This window comes from Penicillium diatomitis, assembly GCF_028827545.1.
Source record: "Penicillium diatomitis strain IBT 30728 chromosome Unknown utg000001l_segment0_segment0, whole genome shotgun sequence".
In the NCBI taxonomy this organism is placed as follows: Eukaryota; Fungi; Ascomycota; class Eurotiomycetes; order Eurotiales; family Aspergillaceae; genus Penicillium; species Penicillium diatomitis.
In genome coordinates this window covers 291,823-317,305 of record NW_026623173.1, presented here as the reverse complement: position 1 = coordinate 317,305, position 25,483 = coordinate 291,823, and the positions used below count along the sequence as shown (strand labels likewise).

At 51.1% G+C, this 25,483-nt stretch overlaps 11 protein-coding genes across 11 annotated transcripts; 5 read left to right on the top strand and 6 right to left on the bottom strand.

Annotated features, from left to right (window-relative positions):
• Positions 1–998: 998 nt before the first annotated feature.
• N7539_000090 (cAMP-dependent protein kinase) lies at positions 999–2,346 on the bottom strand (the record flags this gene model as incomplete). The annotated part of the gene is made up of 4 exons (XM_056929694.1): positions 999–1,718; positions 1,803–1,927; positions 2,002–2,091; positions 2,166–2,346. 4 exons carry the CDS (start codon positions 2,344–2,346, stop codon positions 999–1,001), a joined length of 1,116 nt encoding a protein of 371 aa, XP_056793987.1.
• Positions 2,347–3,127: 781 nt separating this feature from the next.
• N7539_000089 (V-type proton ATPase proteolipid subunit) lies at positions 3,128–4,109 on the bottom strand (the record flags this gene model as incomplete). Its single annotated transcript, XM_056929693.1, has 8 exons — positions 3,128–3,164; positions 3,221–3,306; positions 3,367–3,451; positions 3,526–3,632; positions 3,741–3,823; positions 3,895–3,907; positions 3,973–3,990; positions 4,062–4,109. 8 exons carry the CDS (start codon positions 4,107–4,109, stop codon positions 3,128–3,130), a joined length of 477 nt encoding a protein of 158 aa, XP_056793986.1.
• Positions 4,110–5,005: 896 nt separating this feature from the next.
• N7539_000088 (Rho1 guanine nucleotide exchange factor 1) lies at positions 5,006–5,500 on the top strand (the record flags this gene model as incomplete). Its single annotated transcript, XM_056929692.1, has 1 exon — positions 5,006–5,500. The coding sequence occupies one exon, from the start codon at positions 5,006–5,008 to the stop codon at positions 5,498–5,500; it is 495 nt and encodes a 164-aa protein (XP_056793985.1).
• Positions 5,501–5,526: 26 nt separating this feature from the next.
• Positions 5,527–8,746, top strand: rom2 (putative Rho guanyl nucleotide exchange factor (Rom2); the record flags this gene model as incomplete). Its single annotated transcript, XM_056929691.1, has 2 exons — positions 5,527–7,726; positions 7,800–8,746. The coding sequence occupies 2 exons, from the start codon at positions 5,527–5,529 to the stop codon at positions 8,744–8,746; spliced, it is 3,147 nt and encodes a 1,048-aa protein (XP_056793984.1).
• A 1,875-nt stretch (positions 8,747–10,621) lies between these two features.
• Positions 10,622–12,230, bottom strand: aspA (uncharacterized protein; the record flags this gene model as incomplete). Its single annotated transcript, XM_056929690.1, has 6 exons — positions 10,622–10,862; positions 10,942–11,544; positions 11,643–11,730; positions 11,808–11,924; positions 11,987–12,056; positions 12,210–12,230. The coding sequence occupies 6 exons, from the start codon at positions 12,228–12,230 to the stop codon at positions 10,622–10,624; spliced, it is 1,140 nt and encodes a 379-aa protein (XP_056793983.1).
• Positions 12,231–13,531: 1,301 nt separating this feature from the next.
• On the top strand, positions 13,532–14,744 carry N7539_000085 (phosphatidylinositol-3,5-bisphosphate binding protein HSV2; the record flags this gene model as incomplete). Its single annotated transcript, XM_056929689.1, has 3 exons — positions 13,532–13,732; positions 13,802–14,158; positions 14,217–14,744. The coding sequence occupies 3 exons, from the start codon at positions 13,532–13,534 to the stop codon at positions 14,742–14,744; spliced, it is 1,086 nt and encodes a 361-aa protein (XP_056793982.1).
• Positions 14,745–14,958: 214 nt separating this feature from the next.
• On the bottom strand, positions 14,959–15,970 carry N7539_000084 (IST3 family RNA-binding protein; the record flags this gene model as incomplete). The annotated part of the gene is made up of 2 exons (XM_056929688.1): positions 14,959–15,832; positions 15,915–15,970. 2 exons carry the CDS (start codon positions 15,968–15,970, stop codon positions 14,959–14,961), a joined length of 930 nt encoding a protein of 309 aa, XP_056793981.1.
• A 575-nt stretch (positions 15,971–16,545) lies between these two features.
• Positions 16,546–18,438, top strand: N7539_000083 (dynein family protein; the record flags this gene model as incomplete). Its single annotated transcript, XM_056929687.1, has 5 exons — positions 16,546–16,696; positions 16,791–17,392; positions 17,461–17,554; positions 17,613–18,226; positions 18,292–18,438. The coding sequence occupies 5 exons, from the start codon at positions 16,546–16,548 to the stop codon at positions 18,436–18,438; spliced, it is 1,608 nt and encodes a 535-aa protein (XP_056793980.1).
• A 618-nt stretch (positions 18,439–19,056) lies between these two features.
• On the bottom strand, positions 19,057–20,847 carry N7539_000082 (spermidine synthase; the record flags this gene model as incomplete). Its single annotated transcript, XM_056929686.1, has 3 exons — positions 19,057–19,461; positions 19,523–19,826; positions 19,910–20,847. 3 exons carry the CDS (start codon positions 20,845–20,847, stop codon positions 19,057–19,059), a joined length of 1,647 nt encoding a protein of 548 aa, XP_056793979.1.
• Positions 20,848–21,209: 362 nt separating this feature from the next.
• On the top strand, positions 21,210–21,948 carry N7539_000081 (uncharacterized protein; the record flags this gene model as incomplete). The annotated part of the gene is made up of 2 exons (XM_056929685.1): positions 21,210–21,357; positions 21,449–21,948. 2 exons carry the CDS (start codon positions 21,210–21,212, stop codon positions 21,946–21,948), a joined length of 648 nt encoding a protein of 215 aa, XP_056793978.1.
• Positions 21,949–22,463: 515 nt separating this feature from the next.
• N7539_000080 (uncharacterized protein) lies at positions 22,464–24,683 on the bottom strand (the record flags this gene model as incomplete). The annotated part of the gene is made up of 7 exons (XM_056929684.1): positions 22,464–22,594; positions 22,650–22,929; positions 22,996–24,042; positions 24,106–24,141; positions 24,195–24,342; positions 24,393–24,463; positions 24,522–24,683. 7 exons carry the CDS (start codon positions 24,681–24,683, stop codon positions 22,464–22,466), a joined length of 1,875 nt encoding a protein of 624 aa, XP_056793977.1.
• Between the last annotated feature and the right edge of the window lie 800 nt (positions 24,684–25,483).

Below are 25,483 nucleotides of genomic sequence, written 5' to 3'. Positions count from 1 at the left end.
GATATGGGACTTGCAATGCGATCGGTCTTGCAAAGCGGACCTCCTGGAATGATGTCTTTTCTTCCTCCACGTTTTAATGACCCCCTCCCATCCCAACTTATGGTATCTGACTTCCTGTAATATAACTTAATCGAGAGCGGACATTCTAGAGATTATCCTATTTCCGAATCGATAGGGTGCCACGAGAACCGAAGGTCTCCTTTGCGTTGCTGGGTTTGCGGGAGCACCCCCTACATGACCTCAGACGACTCCTTGAAGTGAACGTACACACACATGCACGGCTCTGGAGTCAGGAGTGTGCTGGATCGAGAGCATTCTTCGCAACCCAAGTAGCTCGATGACCCAAGAACATATCGTGTGTGAGACGTGCCTTTGAACCAAGTAGTTGTAAGATCTCTATATACAAAGTCATTTGTCACGGGCAAAAAGCTTCTCACGAGCAGCTAAAGTCTCACGGAGCCGTCCCCATAAATAAAATAGCGAGAAATATCCACCGATCCATGATTCTGTACAAATGTGTCCTCCTCTCTGGAAATCAAGTCAAGTGCTTCCGACCTTATCCTCCCGAGTAGTTGAATTGGGCAGAATTGAGAGAACTATGGTATGTAGGTTATGAGGGTCAGAAACGGCGGTATTATAATACGAAGGTGGTACATAAACAAGGCGACTCTCGCGCAAGGCCCCTGCTCGATAGAGATGTATCTCTGTTTCTCGCCCGAGCCGCCGACTTGATTCGGTATGAGAGGTTGTGGGTATTGGGTAGGTGTCGATGTTTGTTTTTTTTCAAGTTAGCGTCATGGCTGTACGATGGCGCAACTCTTTATTCAGTTCGGCCCCTTGATAAAAAGAAAGTCATCACTCGCAGACTTGAGGTGAGGAGAGGATGAGGATACGCTCAGCGTTGGGTCAATCAGAAGGAAGTTGGTGGACTGCAAGCTTCTCATATGTGAATCTGACGAAATGCTTCCACTGACCAGGCGGGATCACGCAAGCTCATTTCAGAAATCACTGAAAAGCGGCTCATACTTCTTCTTCAGATCATCGGTGTAGAGATTCTGATTGCGGATATCCGAGTCCGGATATTCCTCAAAGTTACTCGTGTCTGCTGGATGAGACAGCCGGGGGATGATCGGACCTTTGACGCGACGATAGAACAGATCGTCCCAGGCGACCCCTTCAAAAAACGGATGAGATTTGACTCGAGTTGAGCCGCCCGAGATATGGCCCAATCTCTCCGAAGGATTGGTCTTACAGAGGCAAGAGATGATGTTCTGCGCGGCGGGTGACATGTCCTTCGGGAACTTGATATGTCCATCAACAATTTGCTCGTAGATATGCAATGGATTTTGATCCCAGAATGGGGGCTGTCCAACAAGGAACTCGTAGATCAAGATCCCGAGCGCCCACCAATCAACCGCAAGGCCGTGTCCACTATTGTGAATGACTTCAGGAGCCAGGTATTCGGGTGTGCCGCACAAGGTGTATGTCTCGCGATTGTCAACCGTTTTCGCAAAGCCGAAGTCCACCAGCTGGATGTGCCCGTCCGCATCGATAAGGATGTTCTCCGGCTTCAAGTCACGGTACGCCACTCCATGGCAATCGTGAAGAAATTCAATGGTCATAGTGATCTCTGCGGCGTAAAATTTTGAAGTCTCCTCGTCGAAGCTCTTCGCTCGGCGCAGGTAGGTAAAAATCTCACCTCCGGCACAGTAGTCGAGCTGCGATCGGTTAGCGATGGTACCCAAGCCAGACAGCACCCCGTCGCCGCTGACCGGCTAGAGCGACCTCCAGGACCATCTTACCAACATGTAGAGATGTTGCTCGTCTGAAAAGGATGCGACAAGGTTCGTGATGAAAGGGTGCCCCACAACCGTCGCAAGGGTCTTGCGTTCGTTGCGTACATGCTCAACCTGTTTCAGTTTGATCACTGTGGTCGGTTTAAAACCGAGACGGTTAGTCCAAGAATTGCGACGCACGCGGATTTCGAACTGCGGCGCATACCATCACCTTTGCGCAAGATCTTGAGCGCATAGACTTTGTTCTGGTCCTTCTCATCTTTCAGGCGCGCGAGCCATACTCGAGCAAAAGTCCCTGGATTTCCACAACCAGTACTCGTTAGGTCCACAATCCCCTGTATTGAACTTGCGATATATCAGGATACTGACCCGTGCCCAAAGTCTTCACCAAGTGAAAATCGTCCACTCGTAGGCTCTTGGAAGAAATACAGAGCTGCTTCTCGCCCTGACGCTCGTTGATAAGAAAGGGGTTCGCAGATCGGTGTGGAGCACGGCGGATCGAATGGATGAGGTGTCTCTCCTTCTCGAGGAGGTCATGGGCGCGCATCATGTGAGGATGCTTATGAGCGGGCGAATTGCCCTGCAGCTCATTTGGTGCCGAAGGATCGACAGTTCCCCTCGTCATTGGTAGGGCAAGAGATCATATCTCTCTCGCCGCGGCGTGGAACAACAGAGTCAGGAGTGGGTAAAAAAAAGTTCTCGAGTAGGAGCCCACCCAAGATGCGCGCCACCAATCGCTTTGAGGCTTCAGCGCGACTCTTTGGCGGTGTCAACTGAAGCAGATGGAATCAACATTCGAAGAGGTGTATCTCAGATCCCCAAGGAAGAATGGGGGACGGGGGGGGTAATTATTTGTCTAGCGCGGGGCATGGAGGAGAGAGGAGGGAAACGCTTTGAGCGCTGACGTATGACCGTAGCTGATGCCTTGGGAGCGGCGGGACTCTGAGCTGACGGGAACACTAAGGTTGGATTCGGAGACTTGAAGTTCCACGACAACCACACTTGAGATGATAATCTTTATTCGAGAACTTTGATTCTAGAAAGAGCTCCAGACTCGACTACGGGAGGCAGGTCTTGTTATATAGTACACCTGAAACGGTCATCAACATCCATAAGATCCACATGAACACCCAGATCGGTTGATGGTGTCGCCGTAAACACAGGAATAATCATCCTGACGCTAGCACTGGCGCATTTGGCGCGAACGTGATCCGAGTCGTCACCCGATTTGTGACCGTGATATATCCCGGACTAATGGAAGGCGGCAGGACAAGGAAATTGGGCGAGCATTGATAAAATAAACGTAAAGAGTAGTGGTTCGAGTCATTTGCTCACGACTTGGAGTTCAGAATCAAGCCGACAATCAAACTGTTCCATTATCAGCATATAGAAGATCCAACCCAGGAACTGAGGCGGTAGCTTACCCATAGAGGCCCAGCACTTCTCCGAAAATCAAGATCAAAATCATCCCCACGTAGACCCGTGACTGTTGCATGTATGCGCGGACGCCCTAGTCTCATTGTTAGGATCACAAACCTCTCAAACCAGTGAGTGTCATTGGGCGTCTTACCGCGTCACCGACAACTCCGATCGTGTATCCGGCAGCGAGGCCGGAGAGACCCACGGACAAGCCTGCCGCAAGATGCATGCAACCCCTTTGACAACAAAGTCAGCTAGATCCAGAGAAACTCCAAGCGTGCTCGGTCGCAGCTCCGCTCAGACTGCTTACTTGTACAAGCTTTGTTGTTGATCGGGTCTGATATCTCCAACGATCAGGACTGAGATGACGAGACCGTAGACCGCAATGATACCGGACATGACGACGGGAATCAGTGACTGTGAAAGCAATCAGGTTAGTGCATCTAGACCGGGTTCCACAGATGTCCTCGAGGTCTGCAGGTATTCTTGGAATAGCGTTATGCTCCCCCATCTGCGAGGTCGTACCTTCATGATCAAGTCTGAACGAAAGGTTCCGACACCTGCAATACCAATTCCCGACTTGGCTGTGCCATAAGCCGCTCCACCAGCTATGATGTAGTCATGTATCGTTAGCATGCCGACCCCAAGTTGGGTCCGTTTGCGAGATCAAGTGTCGTACCTCCGAAGACCATCTTCAAATTGAACGAACGCTTAGTAACCCAACTATCGAAACTCTGGGGTGCCGTTCAAGACTTACTGCGGATGCAATGCCGGCCTGGTCGCATGGATTTGTTAGTTTGGAAAGCTGCGAAAGCTGCCACCGGAAGCATCACTTGAGCTACTCACGAAGGAGAAGAATGGGGCGAACAACGGCGCTAGCTCACTGTCCGCCATGATGTACAATGGACACTAAGCTTCTCGAGGCACAAAAAGAAGACGCAAGCTGGATTAGTGCTCGACACGGATGCAGACGGCGAAAGTAGCTGGAGCGGAGGTGTGACCTGGTCCGCGTCTCCTTGCACAAGCTGAGATGATGCAGGAGGATCACTCGGCCCACCGTAGTGGATTTCAGGTTGACTCCTCCCATTGAAGGTTCCCCGGCAGCGTGACAATACCTTACCGCGGGCGGACAACCTTTCGGGGTTCAATTTCCCAGGAATCTTCCGGACTTTGTCATCAGATTACCACGATACCGGACGGCCCGTCACCTCGCCTCATCCTCGTTCCTCTCTCATCCTCCCCCTCAAGAGGACGATCAGTGCAGTTCAACCGTCCCTACTCCCCCTTCCCCACCACCATCAATACAATCACCACCACGCCCTCCACCGATACTGCCATTGTCTCTTCGTCCTCCGTGTCGCCTTGACGCTCTTTTCTGGTGGGATGCTCAGCTTATGACCTTGCGAGGAGCCTGAACTTTGCTGCGCTCAAGGCTCCTGGCGCTCTTCTCAGGACCGTCATATCGAGCCGGGTGTGCTCACCACGTTTTGGACCTGACAAAGCGGTTACACTATTCAGATCGCGCAGTCCTTCACGAGACGAGTCTGTCGCCATTGCTCGAATCGAATCTGTTCCCACGAGACCCTCAACCTCTCCCCGTCGCCTCTACAGCTGTCTATTGCCTGTGATCAGGGTCGGACTTGGGTTGCGACACTGAACGCTGTCCTTGCCACAACCGACCCCAGATACCCCCTGCCTCAGATCTACTAAACCAACGACGCGAGGGCTTTGACGCGCAATAGAGGACGTATCTTTCGTTCGAAGGTGGACAATCGCGGGACTTGGGGAACATGGCAGACTTGGGGGGTCAGCGTAACCGGAATTACCGGCCCTATGGCAATGGACCTGCCTCGTCCGTGCAGCGGGATGCTGCGTATAATGATATCTTCGGGAGCGCTCCCCCTCCAGGACGCTCCCAGACAATGAACTCGCAAACCCCTCAGTTCAACCAAGGCCGCGCACACACAATGTCCTCGCAAGTTGTACACCCTCAGTTTCAGCGACCTCCGCCGCCGCCCACTCGTCAATCAATGGCAAATGGCTACGGTCAACCACAGCCTGCGCCTCACAATGGATATTCTCCCGCACCTCCGCAGGCAAAATATCAAGCCTACACTCCAGCAATTGGTTCGGCGTCACCGCAGCCCTCAGCAGCACGTCAATATCCTGGTCCTCCGGGCCGCTTCGCCTATCCCCGACCTCAACGTCTTGACTCGAGACCTGTACCGCCGCCTCAGTATCCAGACTCTCGCGACCTCGGCCGGCCAATGCCACCCCCGCTCTAAACTCCGATGCCACACGATCGCGTTCGATGGCCAAGCTGAGCGGACCGTCATTCGGGCCAGGCTCGACTCCGTCGCCGCCATTCAACCCGAATCCCACCGCCGTCACGCGTCAAAATCAATACCACCATAATGCCGCGGCGATGACCCAACTCGGAAGGCCAGTGCCGGACAGGCATCGAGACGAAAGAGCCATGTCGATGACTTCATATGCGACCGACGCTCATCACACCCACATCATGAACAGCGGTAGGCCGATTCCTAATCGACGACCCCCCTCGGGCCCTGAACAAGTGACCCCACCGCCCAGATACGACTCCATGCCAAATCATGTAGCGGAGATGTACGCCAATAAGCCTCGCCCACCTAGCGACGCATCTTCGCGGTCTCGCACGATGTCCATGGCTTCTACAATCACCCCAGATCGAACGATGAGCGTGCAAAGCCAGGCAACCCAGAGCTCCAACGGCCAGGCTACTCTTGTCTCGCGAGACTCCCATCGCCGGGTCCCTGTAGTTTACCCCGCCCTTCTGTCGCGAGTTGCGGATGTATTTCGTGAGAAGATCTCGCTTGGGGAGAGACAGAAGAACGGCCTGTCGTACCAAAACGCGTTTTCGGGTACTGATGCAGTCGATCTCATCGCGAGTATAATTCGAACCAATGACCGCAACCTGGCACTGCTGCTGGGCCGCGCATTGGATGCGCAAAAGTTTTTCCACGACGTAACCTATGACCATCGCCTTCGAGATGCCCCGGGAGAGGTCTACCAATTCAAGGAAACTTTGACTGAGGATCGAGCAGTCGGCACAGAAGTCAACGGAGTGTTCACCCTCCTCACCGAGTGCTATTCCCCGACATGCACCCGTGACAGTCTCTGCTACTCCATCGCTTGCCCTCGACGTCTTGAGCAGCAAGCGCGCTTGAACTTGAAACCCCAGCCAATCCTCAGAACGTCAGGCTCGAAAGGCAGCTTACATATCGATGATGATGACGACAACGACAACCAGAAACTCTGGATCAACATGGTCCCCAAAGAGGTTTCCGAGAGCGTTGATGACCACGAGAAGAAGCGACAGGAGATCATCTTCGAGATCATGTATACTGAGCGGGACTTCGTCAAGGATCTGGAGTATCTTCGAGATTTCTGGATGCGCCCTCTGCGTGCGGCTGGCGCAAATACTGCTTCTCCGATTCCCGAACACAGGCGAGAAAAGTTTATTCGCACCGTATTTGGAAATTGCTTAGAGGTTTTGAAGGTCAACAGCGCACTCTGTGAAGCTCTCAACGCTCGACAAAAAGAAAGTCATGTCGTCAAAACTGTGGGAGACATTTTCCTTCAGCATGTGCCGCGATTCGATCCATTCATCAAGTATGGTGCTAATCAACTTTACGGGAAGTTCGAATTTGAGAAGGAGAAAAGTTCAAACCCGGCTTTTGCCAAATTCGTGGAGGACACGGAACGTTTGAAGGAATCTCGCAAGCTTGAATTGAACGGCTACCTGACAAAACCGACGACTCGTCTCGCCCGATATCCCCTTTTGCTGGAGTCGGTACTGAAGAATACAAGCGATGACAATCCCGACAAAGAGGACATCCCCAAGGCAGTCAAGTTGATCAAGAGCTTCCTATCCCGCGTCAATGCCGAGAGTGGCAAGGCTGAAAACCACTTCAATCTGGTGCAATTAAACAATTCGCTGAAATTCAATCCTGGTGACTACGTCGATCTGAAATTGACCGAGGAAAATCGTCAAATGCTCACCAAGATGGCATTCAAGAAAACTACGGGAGAAAGCTCCGAAGTGACCGCTTACTTGTTTGACCATGCTGTGCTGCTTGTTCGAATCAAGGTCGTCAATAAGCGAGAAGAATATCGAGTTTACAAGAAACCCATCCCTTTGGAACTTCTGGTGATTGCTCAGATGGAGGAAGTCATTCCCCGTCTCGGTATCTCTAAGAGGCCTTCCTCTAGCTTGCTATCCAACAAAGTTGCGCCTAACCCTCCACCCACGAAAGATGGCCAACTACCGATCACCTTCCGTCATCTGGGCAAAGGAGGTTATGAGCAGACTCTCTACGCGACATCCCCAACACAAAGGAGGAAATTCATTGAGATGGTCGAGGAGCAGCAGCGAAAATTGTGGGAACGAAACAGTAACTTCTACAACAAGACGGTCTTGTGCGAGAACTTCTTCTCGGCCATCAATCGCGTCAATTGTTGTGTTCCAGTCGGTACGTTGAGTTGTCCCTTCTTTAATATGTGCTCTGTGGGTTTCTTGTGCCCTTCTTACTGACTATGGTAAAGATGGCGGACGTAAGCTGGTATTTGGCACCGATAGTGGTATTTACCTCTCTGAAAGGTGGCCCAAAGACAAGAACGCCAAGCCCAGGAAAGTCCTTGAGGCTAGTCAGGTCACCCAGATTGACACACTGGAAGAGTATCAACTGCTCCTGGTGTTGGCCAACAAGACTCTCCAATCGTATCCACTCGATGCACTTGATATTGGTGAAGGTCAGAATACGATAGCTAGGCGCCCCAAGAAGATTCAGGGTCATGCAAACTTCTTCAAAGCAGGTATTGGACTTGGTCGTCATCTTGTGTGCTCCGTGAAGACTTCTGCCTTGTCAAGCACTATCAAGGTGTACGAGCCCATGGACAACCTCGCAAAGGGCAAGAAGAAGTCGGCTGTTAGCAAGATGTTCCAGAGCGGGCAAGATACTCTCAAGCCGTTCAAGGAATACTACATTCCTGCAGAATCATCATCGATCCATTTCCTCCGGTCTACTCTTTGTGTCGGCTGTGCGCGTGGCTTCGAGGTTGTCAGCCTGGAAACCACTGAAACCCAGTCTCTATTGGACCAGGCTGATACGTCTTTGGACTTTGTTGCTCGCAAGGAGAATGTCAAGCCAATCCACATTGAGCGCATGAATGGGGAGTTCCTCTTGAACTACAGTGACTTTTCGTTCTTTGTCAACCGCAATGGTTGGCGCGCTCGTCCAGACTGGAGGATTTCCTGGGAAGGCAATCCAAACGCCTTCGCACTGTCCTACCCTTACATCCTTGCATTTGAACCCAATTTCATCGAAATTCGCCATGTTGAGACCAGTGAGTTGATTCATATTATGACTGGAAAGAACATCCGAATGTTGCATTCTTCCACCCGTGAAATCATTTACGCCTACGAGGACGAAAGCGGCGAAGATGTGGTCGCCAGTCTAGACTTCTGGAGCAAGCCACAACAACAGGCTTAAGGGTTTCGAACAAGAAATCCCTTTCTTTTGGTTAAGGCCTGCCTCCAGGCTGCCGATTACCCTTTATCAAATGGCTTCTGTCCACAACTGTCCAGCCTCGGTAAGCGCCTACTGGTTTAGGTGTTTATTTCTCCCAAGTGTGGTCAAGTAATGAAGAGCTGAGATAGCTACAGCAATACTTGTGGACAGCATTTGCCCAGCAGAGCTTGGGTAGACCTTGGTCAATGACTCACTCAGTGCGCATGTCAAGGTGCCGAGCATTATACGAAAAGTTCCTCATTCAGGTGGTTTGCGCCGGACCATCCTTGGACTTTCTTTCCCATTTTCCCCGCCATTACCGCCTCCCGTTGTTCCTTTGTGGAGCTTTAGCGCTGGGGTCTGCTTTCATCTCCAAATTTACTTGTTGTCAGCCCCCCCCCCTCTGTATCATGGAGCGCAGAATACCACCTCTTGCGTATTTTCATAACTCTATTTTCTGATTTTGAACACCCTTCTCTACTTGCATTCCACCGAGTACGCTACCTGCTTTTGCTATTCGTTTCCAGAACCTCCCTTTTCAGATTTCCTTCCTCAAAGATTCCACCTCCTTTCGGCTTATTGCCGGGAAATTGACGACTTTTCCTATTTTTGTTGGGATCTTATCTGTATCCGTCTATCCATTTACCTTCACCTTAGTGTCATTTACTCTTTTTGACTCGGAGGGATATGTCACTATATTTTCCCAATGAAAATGCATTCCATGTAGAGAGATATTACTTAATGACATAACGCTCGGTCCCAACTTCCAATGTCTGAAACTCGTTTGTGCGCTCCGCAATGTAATCCCTGGCCGCAGTGGCGATAGCGCAATCTACGAGGCGATACATTCGACTGGTAAACATCTACATGGCTCGACCACCAGGACATGACTCCCTAGTCCCTAGACTACTGTCCCTGCACCTTGCACCCGGGAGTAGACTTCCACTCGCCCATTCAAAGGAAGCAATGTGCAATTGTGCACAGCTATGCCAGCTTTTGAATGCTCTGCAGGATTTCGCAGGTCTTAGAGCCTGTATTTACACGCAGGTGGTAGTTGTGGTTGAGTTCCCCAGTCACAGCCTTAGAGCAGGTTGCATGAGGTACTCTCTCTCCTCGACCATCTCGGTCTTCTCAGCTGGGTGGTTGAAAGTCGAGCAGAAAATAGCACGAGCAAGATCTCGTGGTGTCAGATAGCTAGCATAGAAGAGGCAGACTAGCAAAGTTATGTATCGAAAGAAGAATCGATGGCATTGATGCTACCCGAAATAATGCCCTGAGACAGAAGAGACATCGATATTGACAGAAAGGGCAATTCTTCAGGCGAAGAACAAAAAAAAATTCAAGCAAGTACTCGTCATATCAGCCGCAAGAGAGGTGGAAATGGCTTCGTGTCGGCAGAAGACGAAAGAAATCGACAGACAAGTGGAAGGGAGTGTTTGAGTGTTACTTTCTTGAACAGTCATCGGTTAAGTCAATTAGCACGCTTCCCTTGGTACGTCAGCAAAGTGCCGAGAAAAGGGTAAGAAGAGATTCAGTCCGACCAATTTGTCCTGAACGCTGCATTCCGAGTCAGAAAAATATTTTGAAGACCTCCCGGTATCCCAGTTGAACAGGTGAGAGCCGAAGTGCAAAAATGAATTGCAGAGAACAGTGACAAATAATGGGAATCGAAGCTATTAACGTGAATAAAGAATTGATATTATCCCCATCAACAAGAAAAAAAAACGAAGAAGAATAACCAATTTTGTGCCTCAAGTCCATAAGTTGGCACAAATGGTATCACAATGTGAAATGGCGCCCCGCTGAATAAGTTGCATTGACAACTGGCTTGACTCAGTTACCACATGGGAGTCCGCTTCAAACCTCCCCGGTGGGGGCTTCGCTGACATTGCTTTGGCTGGCCTCACGGGCCATGCGCGCCTCGATCTCCCGCAGCTGGCTCTCGCGGGCCAACAGCTCCTGTCGCTTCTCAGCAATTTCACGCTGCACCTTGAGCTCAATCTCACGGAGCTTCTCCTCCTCACGACGGAGTTGCTCCTCCTTCAAGCGCACAGACTGAGAGGCAAGGTCCTCTGGGTTCATGGATGAGTCCAGGCCACTGCAAAGAAAGTCAGTATCATCATTTTGAAATTCAGTCCGATAGAGATCTATGGTCTCAAGGTGGATGGTAAACGTACGATAGACCACCGTCGACACTCTTGCTCAACTTCTCAGTACGGTAGTTCTCGTAGAGGAAATCGTGCGTAATCTCCTTGAGATCCGCCAAGTGGCTGTGAAGGAGGGCACTTCGGATGGCCAAAAAGTCGGAGTGTCGAGGGTTCTCAACCTCAACTACACCCCACGGATACTGTCGGGCGCGCACTTTTCGGTCATCGATCTCCACAAAGTCTTCGGATCCCACGATGGCGAACGGCATCAACCCTCGAAGTTCAGCATTCTCCTCAACTGTGTCCTCGTCATCCTCCTCGATATCGTAGGGGAAATTGTAGACGGGGATGCGATAGTGCTCAATGTCTTCCATGATCAACTTTTTGGATTCGGCCAACTCGGCGGGAGTGAGGGAATCGGCCTTGCCGATGACGGGAATGACGTTGACACGGGGGGAGAGACGCTTCATCAATTCGATATCGAGCTCACGGAGACCGTGACCGGTAGGTGTGATGAAGTAGAGTAGCACGTGAACACGGTTGTCTCTGAAGCGAGGATTACGCTTGATGCGGGATTCCTCTGCCAGGATATCATCGTACTGGCGCTCCAAGAAGCCGACAATTTCACCGAAGCTATTTGACAATCGCTGTTAGTGTCCCAGAAAAAAAAGATTTCACGACTGCCCGGGTCCCCGATACACGGAGACCGGAAGAGGGAAGAGTCCACATACCTTGCCTCGTTGTCGATCTGATCACCGAAGCCGGGGGTATCAACAACGGTCAGAGAAATGCGAGTTCCCTCATCGTCCAATTCGAGCTCTGGTTCGTGCCAGATAGATCAGCAAGAGCTTTGGAGATCATTGTCTTCAAGACTCCGTATCCTTATTCTCACTCACCGACAGTAATAGGCTTAATGCGGACGCCCTCCTCGACGTGAGCGTGCTCTGGATCATCGGAGTCCTTGCCCTCCAGTACCGTCTTGCCGCATAGAGTGTTCACAAAAGTTGTGCGCCCTGCGTTGGACACGATCTTGTGAGCAATTGGTTGAGTCTGGAGATGGTCTTGTTGAGCGTACCCGTTCCACTAGCACCGCACACCATCAGACAGAACTGGATTCCCTTCTTGACATTCTTCTTGCGACGGATCTGATGCTGCCCCAAACGGGACACAGAGTCAGCTTCGGTGGATTCCACTTTTAGTTGTCGCCCACTCCAGTTATTTTCAGGAGGGTGATTTTGCTGAGCAAAGGCGGGGAGTGACAAGAATTCAGGTGAAGGGTGAAAAGGGGAGAGACATACCGCGTTGAGGGCCGACGACATGGTGGGCTAAGTGAGAACAAGGGGAATGAGTAGGAATACAGGAATGAGTTGACCTGAAGTCAGCCACTGGCGCAATGGGAATAGAAGACAAGTGCGCAAAGTCCAATCTCAATGTCCACGGAGAAGGCTGATTGGGAACGAGCAAACGACAGTGGAAGGAGCAGCAGACAGTCGTAGCAGTGGCAGTAGTAGGGGGGTGAATTAAGATGTGAGGGCGTTCGTGTTTCCCCCTTTCCCTCCGCGGCCAATCACGGGACCCTCACTCTTTACTCCAGTCCCAGCTTAGCTCTTCCTCCAAAAGATACCTCACTGGCCCCGACTTTTGGAGCCACCGGTACAAGCTCCACAGTGCCCAAGTGCAGCTAGTGCCAGGTACTACGGGGACTGTGTCGGGACTCGGATTGCATTGATTAAAGAGCCAAGCTGTTAGGACAAAAGATCTATTTCAAGTATGGAACTAGTACGGCAAAGCGCTGTAAACTATGCTCCAGCTGATGCTTAGCTTCATCTTTTCTTCTAAATGCTGGGTAGTTTTGACTCTGAGGTACAGCTGCGAGCCCCTGAAAGTCAACCAGTTGAGGGTACATACAGTGGGTCACTGATTAGTAGCCTCAGGCAGAAATAAACTGATGGCTTTGAATGATGGACACCTGAAAGTTTAGGTAATCAGTGCCCCCGCCGCTCCAGGCCGTCAAGTTTCATGCCTCAGGCATCAATAGTCCCGTATCATCTCGACGTCCGCAAGAGTGCCTCAGGCCACCAGTGAGGCAGTCACCCTCAACTAGAATCCCGGCTCCCGCATCTCAGAAATCGAGTGGGTTCATTCTGGATTGAGTTAGCCTGCTACCCTGTTCTTATCGCCGATCCACTGTGATCACCCGACGTTTGTAGCTGTCAGTCGATCGACCTGCGCAACGTTGCAAAGAAATGAACGTTTGACTCTATGTAAACTCTCAGCACGATTCTTTGTTACTCGTCTTGATAAGTAAGCTGCATCTTCTTGGTCTGCCGAGTCATCCCCTCCAGCGAGTGCCGGCATCGTCGTCGCTCCATCTTCCAGCCCTGGACCACCCTCTCTAATCAAGGTGCGCGCAGTACAATACACCCACGTCATGCTCCGCAAGCATGAATACCCGCCAAGTCATTGACGAGTCTACTGGTCCCTATTCACTGTCGGCAGCCTTCAACAATGACAGCAGTTGTTTCTCAGTGGGCCTGAACTCTGGGTTTTGTGGTATGGTCTGCAGTGTATGTCAAGCAACAAGAAAGACGATACTAAGAAATACTTTGGCCAGTATTCAATGCGAACCCTTGTGAGCTCAAGGTCTCTCGAGGTCAGCCTTCCCATCACCAAGGCGTCAGTCCGACTAGATGTAACTCACCATCAGCCTCCGGGGATTGCAGACTTCAACGCCGGGATTGGCGTGGTCGAAATGCTAGGCCAGTCAAACTACCTCGCCATCGTCGGCGGAGGCCGAAATCCCAAGTTCCCTCAGAACAAAGTGCGCACAACTTCTTCAAAGCTGCCGTGTGATGCCCCTCCCGCTCATCAAACCGTGACTTCTCTTTAGCTCGTAATTTGGGATGATGCGAAGCAGAAAGCCGCCATCATCCTCGAGTTTCGCACATCTGTCTTGGGTGTTCGCCTGTCGAAATCAAAGATCGTGGTGGCGCTTCTGAATAGCATACACGTCTATGCCTTTTCGACGTCGCCGAAGAAGCTGTCCGTCTACGAAACATCCGACAACCCGCTAGGATTGGCCTGCCTGGGCCAGAAAAAACTGGCTTTTCCAGGTCGGTCTCCAGGACAAGTACAGCTTATTGAGCTGGAGACAGGCAACATTAGTATCATACCGGCGCACAGCTCTCCTCTACGTGCAATGTCATTGAGCCCGGACGGTGAACTTCTCGCTACGGCCAGCGAAGCGGTGAGCGCCCTTAAGTACGAGGTCGTCTTGATGCAATTCTAATATCCTCAAAAAACAGGGAACATTGGTCCGGATTTTTTCAACGGCCAACTGCACAAAGTTGGCCGAATTGCGTCGTGGCGTGGACCACGCGATCATATTCTCTCTAGCTTTTTCGCCCTCGAATAATCTCTTGGCAGTAACATCCGACAAGTCTACTCTTCACATCTTTGACGTGCCACATCCGCATCTGCCTCATCGCGCCCAGTCGCCTGCTTCATCGCTAGAAGAGAGCGCTAGCCAGAAGTGGGGGATCCTGGGCAGACTTCCATTGCTACCCCGGGTGTTTTCGGACATTTACTCATCTGCCAGTGCGCATTTTGAGATTGGAGATGAAGCTGGATCGGGAACATCGTATGGATCGAGCCCCGGGACCTCGATAGGCCGTCGGCCTGCCAAAGGCGTCATCGGATGGATTGATAATCATACGCTGCTGGTCCTGGGAGCAGGTCAAGATGGGCGATGGGAGAAATTTATCCTCCGAAATGGCGACGACGGAAGGCGTTATTGCACGCGTGATGGCTGGAAGCGTTACTTAGGAGGCTGAGGTAACCCGTGATGAACAGCCTGTGTAGCTTGGGAGAATCCAGCTATGCTCGAAAACGCCTGTCCCATACCACTTAGTACAATCTGATCGTAGAGATCGCACACAATGGCAACTCATGCAGCACCCGAGGCCATTTTCTTCCACCAAAAGCGCCAAGACTGTCCCCGATGCGTCAGGTTTGGTGTGCTAGAACCTTGCAGCGTAATATTTTCCCTCAGCGACGGTGGTCATGGCGGTCTCGCTCACTACGGTTCCTCCGCGAACGCGATGAGCGGGAGCGCTCGACCGAATGTTCACCTCTGGACTGGTCTTCCCTGCCAGTTCGGGTTCGCCGATGACGTTCATCGTGTTCCGCAGTGCTATCTTTTCGGGATTCCGGCTCACGTTCAGCTGACCGCCGCCTTGGTCTTTTCTCCTTGCTCCGGGAACGATCGCGCCGGTGCCTGTGCTCCGCGGAGCGAGAGCGATGTCGACGATGGTGTCGATGATGACGGCTGGAACGGTCTCTGCTGTCGTCACGTCGATGGGAGGAGCGCTTGCTTTCTCGGTAGTTTGCTAGCGCAAGTGCAACCTCCTCTTTCTTCTCCTCTATCAGGAACTCCTTCATGGGATCTTCATCGTCGTGGTTTTGAATCAAGTCCTGAAGTTCCCTTTCTTCCTTGAGCATGGGTCGCGCTTCCTTCGTTTCGTTATCGCGCGGCCCCTTCCGCCCATGGCGATCATCATTGCCGTCGTCTTTGCTCTGGCTAGTCGTCGGATCGCCCATTAATCTTGCGACATTGTCGCCTTCTTCCTCATCATCCCTTCGTTTGTACCGGGCATGGTCCACCCGCAACATTCGTCCGAGAACTGTCGCACCTCCCAGGTTATCCACCGCAAGATCCGTACTTCGTTGATCCTCGTATTTGAGAAAGGCAAATCCGCGGCTTTTTCCTGTCTCTTTGTCTCGAAGTAGGTTGATGTGAACTGGCTCGCCGTATTGGGAGAAGATGGTGATGATGTCGCCCTCAGAAAGGTCAAGCGGGAGCCCTCCAATGTAGATATACGCAGTGTCGCGATAGTCTGCATGCCATGATGCCTCGGGTGGCCTATACAGCATGCACTCAATTGTTAGCTTCCGAAGCGCATCAGAAAGACGGGTATGCGCAAAGCGGAAAAGGCTGCACGTACACTGCGTTCTCGAGCTCGCGCTTGTTCAGTGCCTGTGTTTGGCGAATCGCGTTCATTGTGAACTTCCTCTCTCAGCGTGTCTCACAAAAGCTTGAGCTGGTGTAGAGAGGTACCTTTCAGTCCTCAAGGCGATCGTGGCTCGTGGCTAGAGGGATTGTGAATGCGGAGGAGTTTCGAGAGATCAAAGCCAGAAGCCACCGACTGTCCAGTTTCGCGTTGAAAACGGGTCCCCACTCGGAGCTTCGGCGGAACCGTAAAATCGCCAATCGCCAATTGTTTACAGTACGCAACCCCGGCCTCAATTATTATACTATCCCTTCCCCTCTTTGGCCAAACTTTTGCTACCAGACGACGTCGACCAAACTCGTGACTGCATAAGTGCCAGTCCTTTTGCTATCCTCTGTTGTGGTTGGGAGCTCTTGCCAGAGCTGAGACACCAATCTCGTACGCCCGCCCTCATCTTCCTTATTCCCCTGATCCGCGGGACACCTTCAACCACCCCAATTCCCTCCGCGCGGCGACCTGCAATTCGAATACGTGACGCGCTTTCGGACTCGAACAGCATACGGATGGTCTCTATGACTGGAATGGTACAAATACTACACAAAACATAGTGGTTTCAGCCAGGTCAATGGAGTCCAGTCCCAATCCCGGAGCTAAAGCATCCGGAACAAATAGTCGACCTTCCAGCAAAGATGGATCTAAGAAGAACATCTGGTCATCTTTGCTCGATGGCGCCGCGAATGGCAAGCGCCTTCCAGAGAAGAATTTGCTCGTACTAGGTCCGTCATAAACCCGTTTTGGTGTGAAGCGCCTTCAGCGCCCGGTGGAAAACAATACCCTTTTGAGCGGCGAAGACTAACGGCCCAAGCATAGGTGGCACACTGGAGAGTCAAAGAGAATTCCTGGAAACATTCTCAGCGGATACCTCATCTGAGCCCGGCCCAGGCAACGATAAGAGGAAGCGAAGGACACCTCCAATTGCCAATCAGTTTGCCCTAGGATACACATATCGAGATGTGCTCGATGCCGACCAAGAAGGTACTGCAATCCTCTCCAGCCTGATATGCTCTGTAGCTTACAACAAGCGCATAGACACACTTGCTCGGGTGTCGGCGTACCTCCTATCTGAACCCTCACCGTCTTTTGCTCCGCTCCTGAAGCCGCTGTTGACTCCCCAATCTGTGCCGGAAACACTTGTGGTGATCCTTCTAGATTGGTCGAACCCATGGACGTGGATTCGAAGACTTAGAGCGTGGGTTCGCCTGCTTCGTTCAGTGCTTGTATCGCTTGACGACCAGACCAAGATCGTCATGGAGGAAACTATGACAGAGTGGCGGGACCGCAAGCGAGGTCTGGATGCTCACTCAGCAGGAACAGGAGGGATATCGAGCTCTGGAGGAAGCGTCGCCATTCCTTTGGGCCCCGGCGAGTGGGATGAAGGCTTGGGAATTCCAATGTGTGTCGTTTGTCAAGGGGTAAGGACCGATCCTTCTAGACCAGTCTTCGTTCGAAGCAAAGATACTAAACCTTGAGCTCCATCTAGGCGGATAAAATTGAGAAACTCGAGAAAGATCACGGCTGGCACGAAGAGCAATTTGATTTTATCTTGCAGCTCTTGAGAACCATTTTGCTAAAGCGTGAGTGTTCAGTTCTCGCGAAGTTCTCTTTGGTGTGATCTAATTTCCCCTCTCATAGATGGCGCCTCGCTCATCTACACTACCCCTTTTCACGCAAATTCTCTACAGAGTCTGATTCATTCTTCGCTTGGTATCCACTCGCTACTGAAGCGACAGTCACTGAAACACAATGTCATCGACCGCGACAAGATCTTAGTACCTGCGAACTGGGATTCCTGGGGCAAAATTCGCATCATACGTGAAGGGTTTGACATGGAAGGTGTCTCCACCGCCTGGTCAATTGAGATTCAAGACGCGCCTGAACCCCTTGAAAACTCCTCAACGACAGGCCAGGAAAGCGACGATGGCGAAGAAGGCACCAGCGCGGTCGCCATCTTTGAACAGACCATTCAAGATCCCAAACGGGACATGGGCATCGCGCTTCCTACCTCTACCACTGGAAACCAAATCGAGGTCGAGACTTCGGACATGCAAGCCTTCCTGGCGAGGCAAGTGGAGATCCTCGAGCAGCTCCGCGAAGAAGATGACAAGGAGCGGTCCAGCAAGCCCACGCCACAGCTAGACATGTCACCGATGGAAGACGAGGGCAGAGTCAACGAACATATCGGACCAGTGCAATTCAACATGGGTGGTATTCAAGTCGACGCAGAAGACATGCTGAAGAAGCTGAAGGTCGGTATCTCTCTCACTCACACACAAGCGCTATCGACCGTTGACACTCCCTGTTGTTCATCTAGGATCGAGAAGCCAGCCGCGCTCAAAAGAAGGACCCCGTCCCCAGCAATCCAGGCGATGAAAAAGCTCACAATCAAGCTCTGGCCAATTTCTTCGCTGGTCTCGTCAAGAAACCAGGCTCCAGTCCTCGTGGCAGTCCGTCCGCTTGAGATTTCGGAACTCTTGAAGCTGAACTGCGAGTTCTTGAGTGCGTACATAATCAATCCGCGTGAAAGGTCCGATTGTTGGCCTGAAGTGGGTTTGCTGTGACTTGTGCATATATAGTGTTCCTTCTCCGTGCTCCTACTACCTTTCTTGAGGGCTTTTTTTTCTCGTGGGATGTTAGTTCATGATACCAATATGAATTGTGCTTTTGGTCGATATAGAGCAATCCTCCAATCCTATGTTTTGTCCTCTTTCATCTTGCGAGAACCTAGCCCGACATACAATCTCACAATCCTGGAGTATGTCGTGTTTAGTTTCCATTCATGTACGATCAGCGTTCGTCTCTGCTATTGTCAACACATGCCAGAGCGATGTTGGAACAGATCAACCGAGGAATTTCGCCAGCTGGAATTGCACAAGGGTTGTCGAGATCTAGAAGTCTGGTATGCAGATTGATATAACTGGCCCAGGACGACCGTTGAGTTTCTTGGCAAGATAAGCAATTTTTAATTGAAGATATTGCGCCTCGCATATGATTTTAACTTTCCCGTGGCCCTCCTACATACGTCTCAAAGATAGTACAAACCGCTTTTTCAGCCTTCACAACTTCGGAATTGAAGCCATCACCAGCTCTCCCAGACAACAGCAGGCATGACCTGTCTCATGATGCCCCAATGCTTCAAAGCGCCCCGATCCAAGAAGCCGTGCAAAAGTCCGACCTCTTTCTGGATGAGGAGGCGCTTTCCATTCTCGGGAATAGTCTCAAAGATCGCGGGATCGATCTCGTGCTTGGGGATAAGGTAGGTCTCACGCGCCCTGCTACCAAGGTAGTCGGCAGAAACGGGAGAACGGAACGTGAGAGGCGTGGTAGAGCTCTTCTTGCAGAAGAATACCATGTTGGTGAAATCAGAGACATCATTCTCATCAATGGGCAGCTGCTCGCGGAAGATACGGCAGGTTGGGAAAATGGCCCTGATCGTGCGGGCAATCAAACCAGTCGGGTACAAATTGAGATCTCCGGCGTAGTTCTGTTGGGTTGTGTCAGTAAAGTCGTGATCTACCGAAGAGGGCACTGGGTTCGAATCTCACAATAGCAATAACACCATCATCGCGGAGAAGAGCGTTCAGATCCTGCAGGAACTCGTAGGTGAACAGCTCCGCTGGTTCAGCGCCACCAGTGAACACATCATGGACAATATAGTCATACTGAGCCTTTGATGACTGCTGGGCTTGCTTGACATATCGAGTAGCATCGTCGATGACGGTGACACCTTTTGATGGGTAGTTAAAGTATTCAATGGCGAATTTGTGAACAACAGGATCGATCTCAACGACTGTGGTGTCAATACCGTGCTTATTGAAAGCAGCTGGCGTGGTGCCAATGCCCAGTCCACTAAGACGGATGTGTTAGTTTTTTTCTTCTTTTTCGCAGTACCTGCCACTTGATCTTTGAGGGAATTATTCGAAGGGTCTCACATCACAAGCGCTTTGCTGCCGGCATCAACACGAGACTCTCCATGTTCGGACTCGACCAGACGGGCGGCTTCGAGCATGACAAACACGGCATAGATGGGATCTTCCACTTGAGGATGATAACCTGGGGTCACCTTAGTCCACTGGCCACCGAGCAGACTGTGGTCACATCGCATGACTCGGAAGCCATCGTGATTGTTCTCAAGGACCGAGATATACCCGGTGTTGGATTCCTGGCGAGCCAGCAGGGAATATCCCTCCTTTTGAATAATTGAGTTGGCACCGCTGACTCCGCCGATGTGGACGTCAGAGGTGACGCTGAAGATGATCGACGGAATTGTCAGAAGCAGCAGCTTAGAGGGAATGACAACGGCATAAAGCGCAGCGATCAAAAATTGCAAACCGGCTCTGGTGAATACAACAGTGACGCCGATAATACGGGGCAAGATTGCCCGAGCCACGTGTTCACCGAAGGAGTACAAGATATAAGAACCAATGAGAGGCACATGCTCAACGACCAGATCACCGTGTGACTCCAGGTTCAAAGCGTACTGAATCTGCTTTCCAGCAACAGCCACGGTCAGCATGATCAATGGATAATATCCAAAGAACTGGGTAACAATAGGGCCCGTCGGATTTCCAAGCTTGGAGCTCTGTTGCAGCACGAAATACTGAATGGTCGGAGTCCAGAATGCCAGTACTGGAAGCATAAAAGCGGCCATACGTCCGCCACGCTTCTGGATCTGATCCTTCAGGAACCAGCCGGCAGCACCGGATAAAGCGACACCAAAGTTGTGGAACAGGTGAGAAGGTAAGGACCCGTAGACAGGGGACAGCACCAGCTGCATGACGGGGGAATATAGAGCCAAGATGAAGAGTAAGCCAACGCCCTTGACCAGGCGTGTGGCGTCAATACGCCGGATATACTCATCGACTGCCATGATTTCTCAAGTGACAGATTCTCTGACAAGAGGTATCAAGACACTTCGTCAAGGCAGAGTATATCGAAATAAATATGATCTCGATAGGCGTGTCCGTCTATTAGGCTCATTAGCGAAACCCTTGATTCCAAGCTGCAATTGAGGTATCAATCATCCAAGCCCGATGTATTTGAGAACGGAGCATCTAGAATCAGAACGTACAAGCTTATCCCAACAGCATCTCTCACCTGAAGCACGTCAAGGAAAAAAAAGGGATCCAGAAAGTGGACAGCTCCCGGAGTGGCAGAAATCTAGGCATTTGCCGCCGTGCTCCGCGTTCCTAACTTCACTCCTCATCCCCACACTTCTGAAACAACGTCAAGATGCCACACTTCCCAAAGAGCACAGGCTTTCAATCACGCCGAGACTCGGCCGCCGATGTCAAAGATGTGTCTGTCCGGGTCAAAAACCGTCGGAAGCGGTATCTGGATCTGCATCCCGAGTACTTCTCGGCAGATCTCGAGCTAGCCGGTCCGCCTGCTTGTTTCCTCGCTGCAGGCTCAGGAACTGGCCTTCTTGGCTGATAGGCCAGGGTTCGGATTTCTGAACTGAGAGCTGTCAGTGCTTGTCCAGTATAAGCTAACCGATATCGATCATGTCGTTCTAGACCCATTGTTGTATGATCGCCTCATTCGTCGATTCCAGACCCCCCAAGAAAGGGAAGCGCAGGGTCGTGCCAAAGGCTTTTCGGGAGTCCTCGAGACTGATCTGATGCGCTCCGAGGCCAAAATGGATGCTTTGGCACACCCTGATCCGAACGCAATGATGAGCTACGCCCGAGGCCCGGATGGAGAGATTCTCGCAGAGGATAGAGATGACATTCCCGCAAGCAAAGAAGAAGGTGAAAAGGCCTGGCAGTGGGAGATGGGTCTACGGTTTATGCGCGGTGATGATCCAGACTTTGACTACAAGATCGTCGACGAAAATGACGATTACGATGATTGGACCGAGCAACAGGAGAAATATTTCGAGGACGAAGATCCAGAATGGGTGGTTGGAGAAGCTCGGGGAGAAGATGCTAGATCCCAACTGCAGGGGGAGACCGGAATTCAGGATTTCTGAAGAGGGAAGCCGAATTTGTCTGCTTCAGACCTTTGAGCACTAACATCCGCGCACGCTACCGTGTCTCCCAACATCTGACCGTTTTCACCTGCGATCCATCCTCTGGGCTTTGCGAAGAACGCGTGGCGTAAAGCCATCCAAGGTATCTTGGGGTTGGGAGCGGAGACATCCCCTTACAAACTGTCTTGCAATCTCGGCAGCGCGGCGTTGTCGCACGCACCTGCTTGCGATTCGGCATTGTGCACTACGACTACCTGCACAGGGACTGTAATACCATTCAGGGGCTTCGTGGCAAAACTTGCTTAGAGCAGCCTGATTCACCGATGACACCGGCCTTGCTCCCAGAAGTATCTCTTTTTGATCGAGCACATTTTTTTGTCTGTATGGGATGACAATCTGCGCAGTCAGTAAAATATGTGACTTCATGCATCATCGAATGTTCCTGTCCTGACATGAAACGTACATTCGTCTTCTACGAATTTTGAAGAGATTCTTTGTCAATTCATTCGGTCTATTCACTCTGACTTCTTCGTATCCTTTGCAATAAGCCTGATAGCTTCTTCCCGTAGCTTGAATTTCTGAATCTTCCCACTCGCGGTTTTGGGAAAAGACTCGCCAGGCGCAAGGAAGAAGACGTACTTGGGCGCTGCACAGCAAATCAGCGACCATTTCTAATCGACATGAACAAGCCTGACACATACCTAAATGGTTGCTTAGCTTCTCACGAACCCAATACTGAATCTTCTCGGGGGTCAGAGGGCTATAGGTGTGGTCTCGAGCGATCACAAAAGCAGCAGCAACCTCGCCATAGCGCTGATCCGGAACGCCTACGATGGAGACATCGTTGATCTCAGGCATCCCCAGCAGGCAGTTTTCAATCTCCAAGGGATGGATATTCTCTCCGCCGCGGATGATCAAATCTTTGATGCGGCCGGTGATGGTCACGTAGCCGTCGGCTGATATTGTTGCTTCATCACCGGTCTTAAATTCAAAGCATAGTTCAGTTAGAAAGCTTCAAGGGGAAAAAAGCCTGCGTGCCCTACTCACATGCATCCACGTCTTTCCTTCTGCATCTGGAATCATAACCTCTGCAGTCCGGTTGGGCTCATTCCAATACTCTTTCATCAGAAGGTATCCACTAACGGCGAGTTCGCCTCGTGTCTCGACTGGAAGAATCTGGGACTTGTCGACTGGATCGACAATTTTGGCCTCCACGTGTGGCATGAGACGTCCTACGGTGTTGATACGTTTCCCAAGGGGATCGTCAGTCGTCGTCATCGCAGACACAGGGCTCGTTTCTGTCATTCCGTAGCATATTGTCAATTCCGTGAGGTTGAGCACCTTATGAAGCTTTTTCATAAGCTCCGCAGGGATACTGCTGCCGGCAGCAATACCTGTGCGCAGGAACTGAAATCCATCGCTCGAAACTTCCCCAGATTCAATAAGACTGAGCTCTTCCAAAAACATTGTTGGAACACCGTACAGCGCAGTACACTTTTCTTCCTGTACTGCGCTCAGCGCTGCCTTCGCATTGAATGACTCGGACGGGAAGACGATTGCTGAGCCATGAGTTGCTGTGGCCATGAATCCGAGGATTAACCCGAAACAATGAAACAGGGGAGGAGGACAGCAAACTATATCTCCGGGCGTTAGAAGCATGCGATCTCCGATCTGCGCTCCGTTGTTCAGAATCGAGCGGTGACTGAGGCACGCCGCTTTGGGCATTGCTGTGGTGCCGGAGGTGAATTGGATATTAATGATCTCGTCTGGGGAGAGATCCTGAGAAGGGAGTGAGCGACTGTCTGCCACCAGATTGGACACAAGGGAGTTGAACGGAGTCAAGTTCTTGTACAATCTTGTATCCACACGACCAGCTGAGTTGTCGACCACAATGACACGCTTCAAGGATGGTACAGACGAAGACTCTAATTTTGACGTGGAGACATCGTCAATGAGTTGGTCTATAAGCGGTAGATTTGAGCGAGGATCCTTTCGAGGAAGATTGGACTCGCTACTTATGATGAGATGACTTGATTCAAGATGAGCCAGCGCAGATATGACCTGGGCAGCATTGAATGAAGGATTCAGTGGGACCTAACAGATGAGTGTGAGTGATCTTGACAATCCATTTCTGATGGCTCAGTGCAAGTGACGTACCAGAATAGCGCCCAATTTAACCAAAGCATGAATTGTCTGACAATCGGTTAATACCATGGCTGAGGCCTATTAGAGGACTGTTGACGAACCACAGCATATTCCACCGAATTTCCTAGCATGACTCCCACCCGGTCTCCTTTCTTCACTCCCACGGACGCCAATCCGCGAGCTAGTGAGTTACTCCTGTGATCAAGGGAGGCATAGGAAAAGCGATCCCTCTGGTGTTTTGAAATGACCCTTGGACGGAATTAATCCCTGCGCTTTTAAAGTTGGGAAATGTCACTTACGCTGTACGGTCGCCATATTCAGAGACAACTTTCGCAAAATGTTCACCAACTGTCAGCTCCAGCAAGGGTGGCTGCAATATCATTGTCACAATCAGCTCGAAGCGGTACCATTGAGCTTCGTACACATACCGTGGCTGGACCTCGTGCATAACTATCGGTGAGCAAACCCCTCCTGGACAGTCTCAGCTCATAAGCCGATGTCTTGTAGAGCTGCGATGTCAAGGAAGCAGGGATCGCATCATGGCGTCTGCTTCGTAAAGCCGCGACAATTCCTCCTCCGCAAGGGCGCATTTCGTGAGTGCAAAGGTCAAGGTGCGGATATCAGAGCTTCATAATAAATCAGTGATGATCAGGAGCAACGGAGATATACAATTGAGCTTGCCTTCATGCAATTGTTGATACGGTGGACTTGGAGAGTGAGAGGATCAGAGAGTCACTGTTGGGTATGGGGTAATTGATAGCTCCCCCCGCACCCAACCGTAAATATGCGGGGTCAAGGGTCGATCCGAGGTTACTTTAGAGCTGCTCTCTGGACGAGTCAGCTGTGCTGATTCAAGCCTATGTAAATGCAGGACCATACCGACAATCTGGCTCTAAGAGGAACCAGTCGACTAGTGAGACAACGAATCACCAAAGGTGCTGGTTTAAGGCGCAGACGCGCTGAGTTCACCCCCGAGCATCAAATGAGCGCTCGTTGGTACCCGAGTATGCTCGGAACTTCCAAGCTATAAACGGAGTTGTTTGAACGATGAAGCATAGGGATTGATGGACATGCATATCGCCGTCAGCCACAGTTGGATAGCCGGCTGGATTGGGCCATATGACAGAAGTAGGGCCAAGAGCTAAGTGATGAGAAAGTCCTCTGCAGTGGCCGTGCCATGTGCGCATGTCAAAAACAAAACTATTCCCGATTTGGCATTGAAACAACAGATCAACATGAAAAGGCTTCAAGGCTGTATTATCTATTGCACAGGCGGGCCTTAAGGAAGCATGTAGGAATAAGCTCGGCCTCGAAATACGTCAAATGACCAAGGTTAAGATATAAAGCAAATAAAAGTCTGTACAGTTCGCTCAGGCAGAAAATCTCGTTA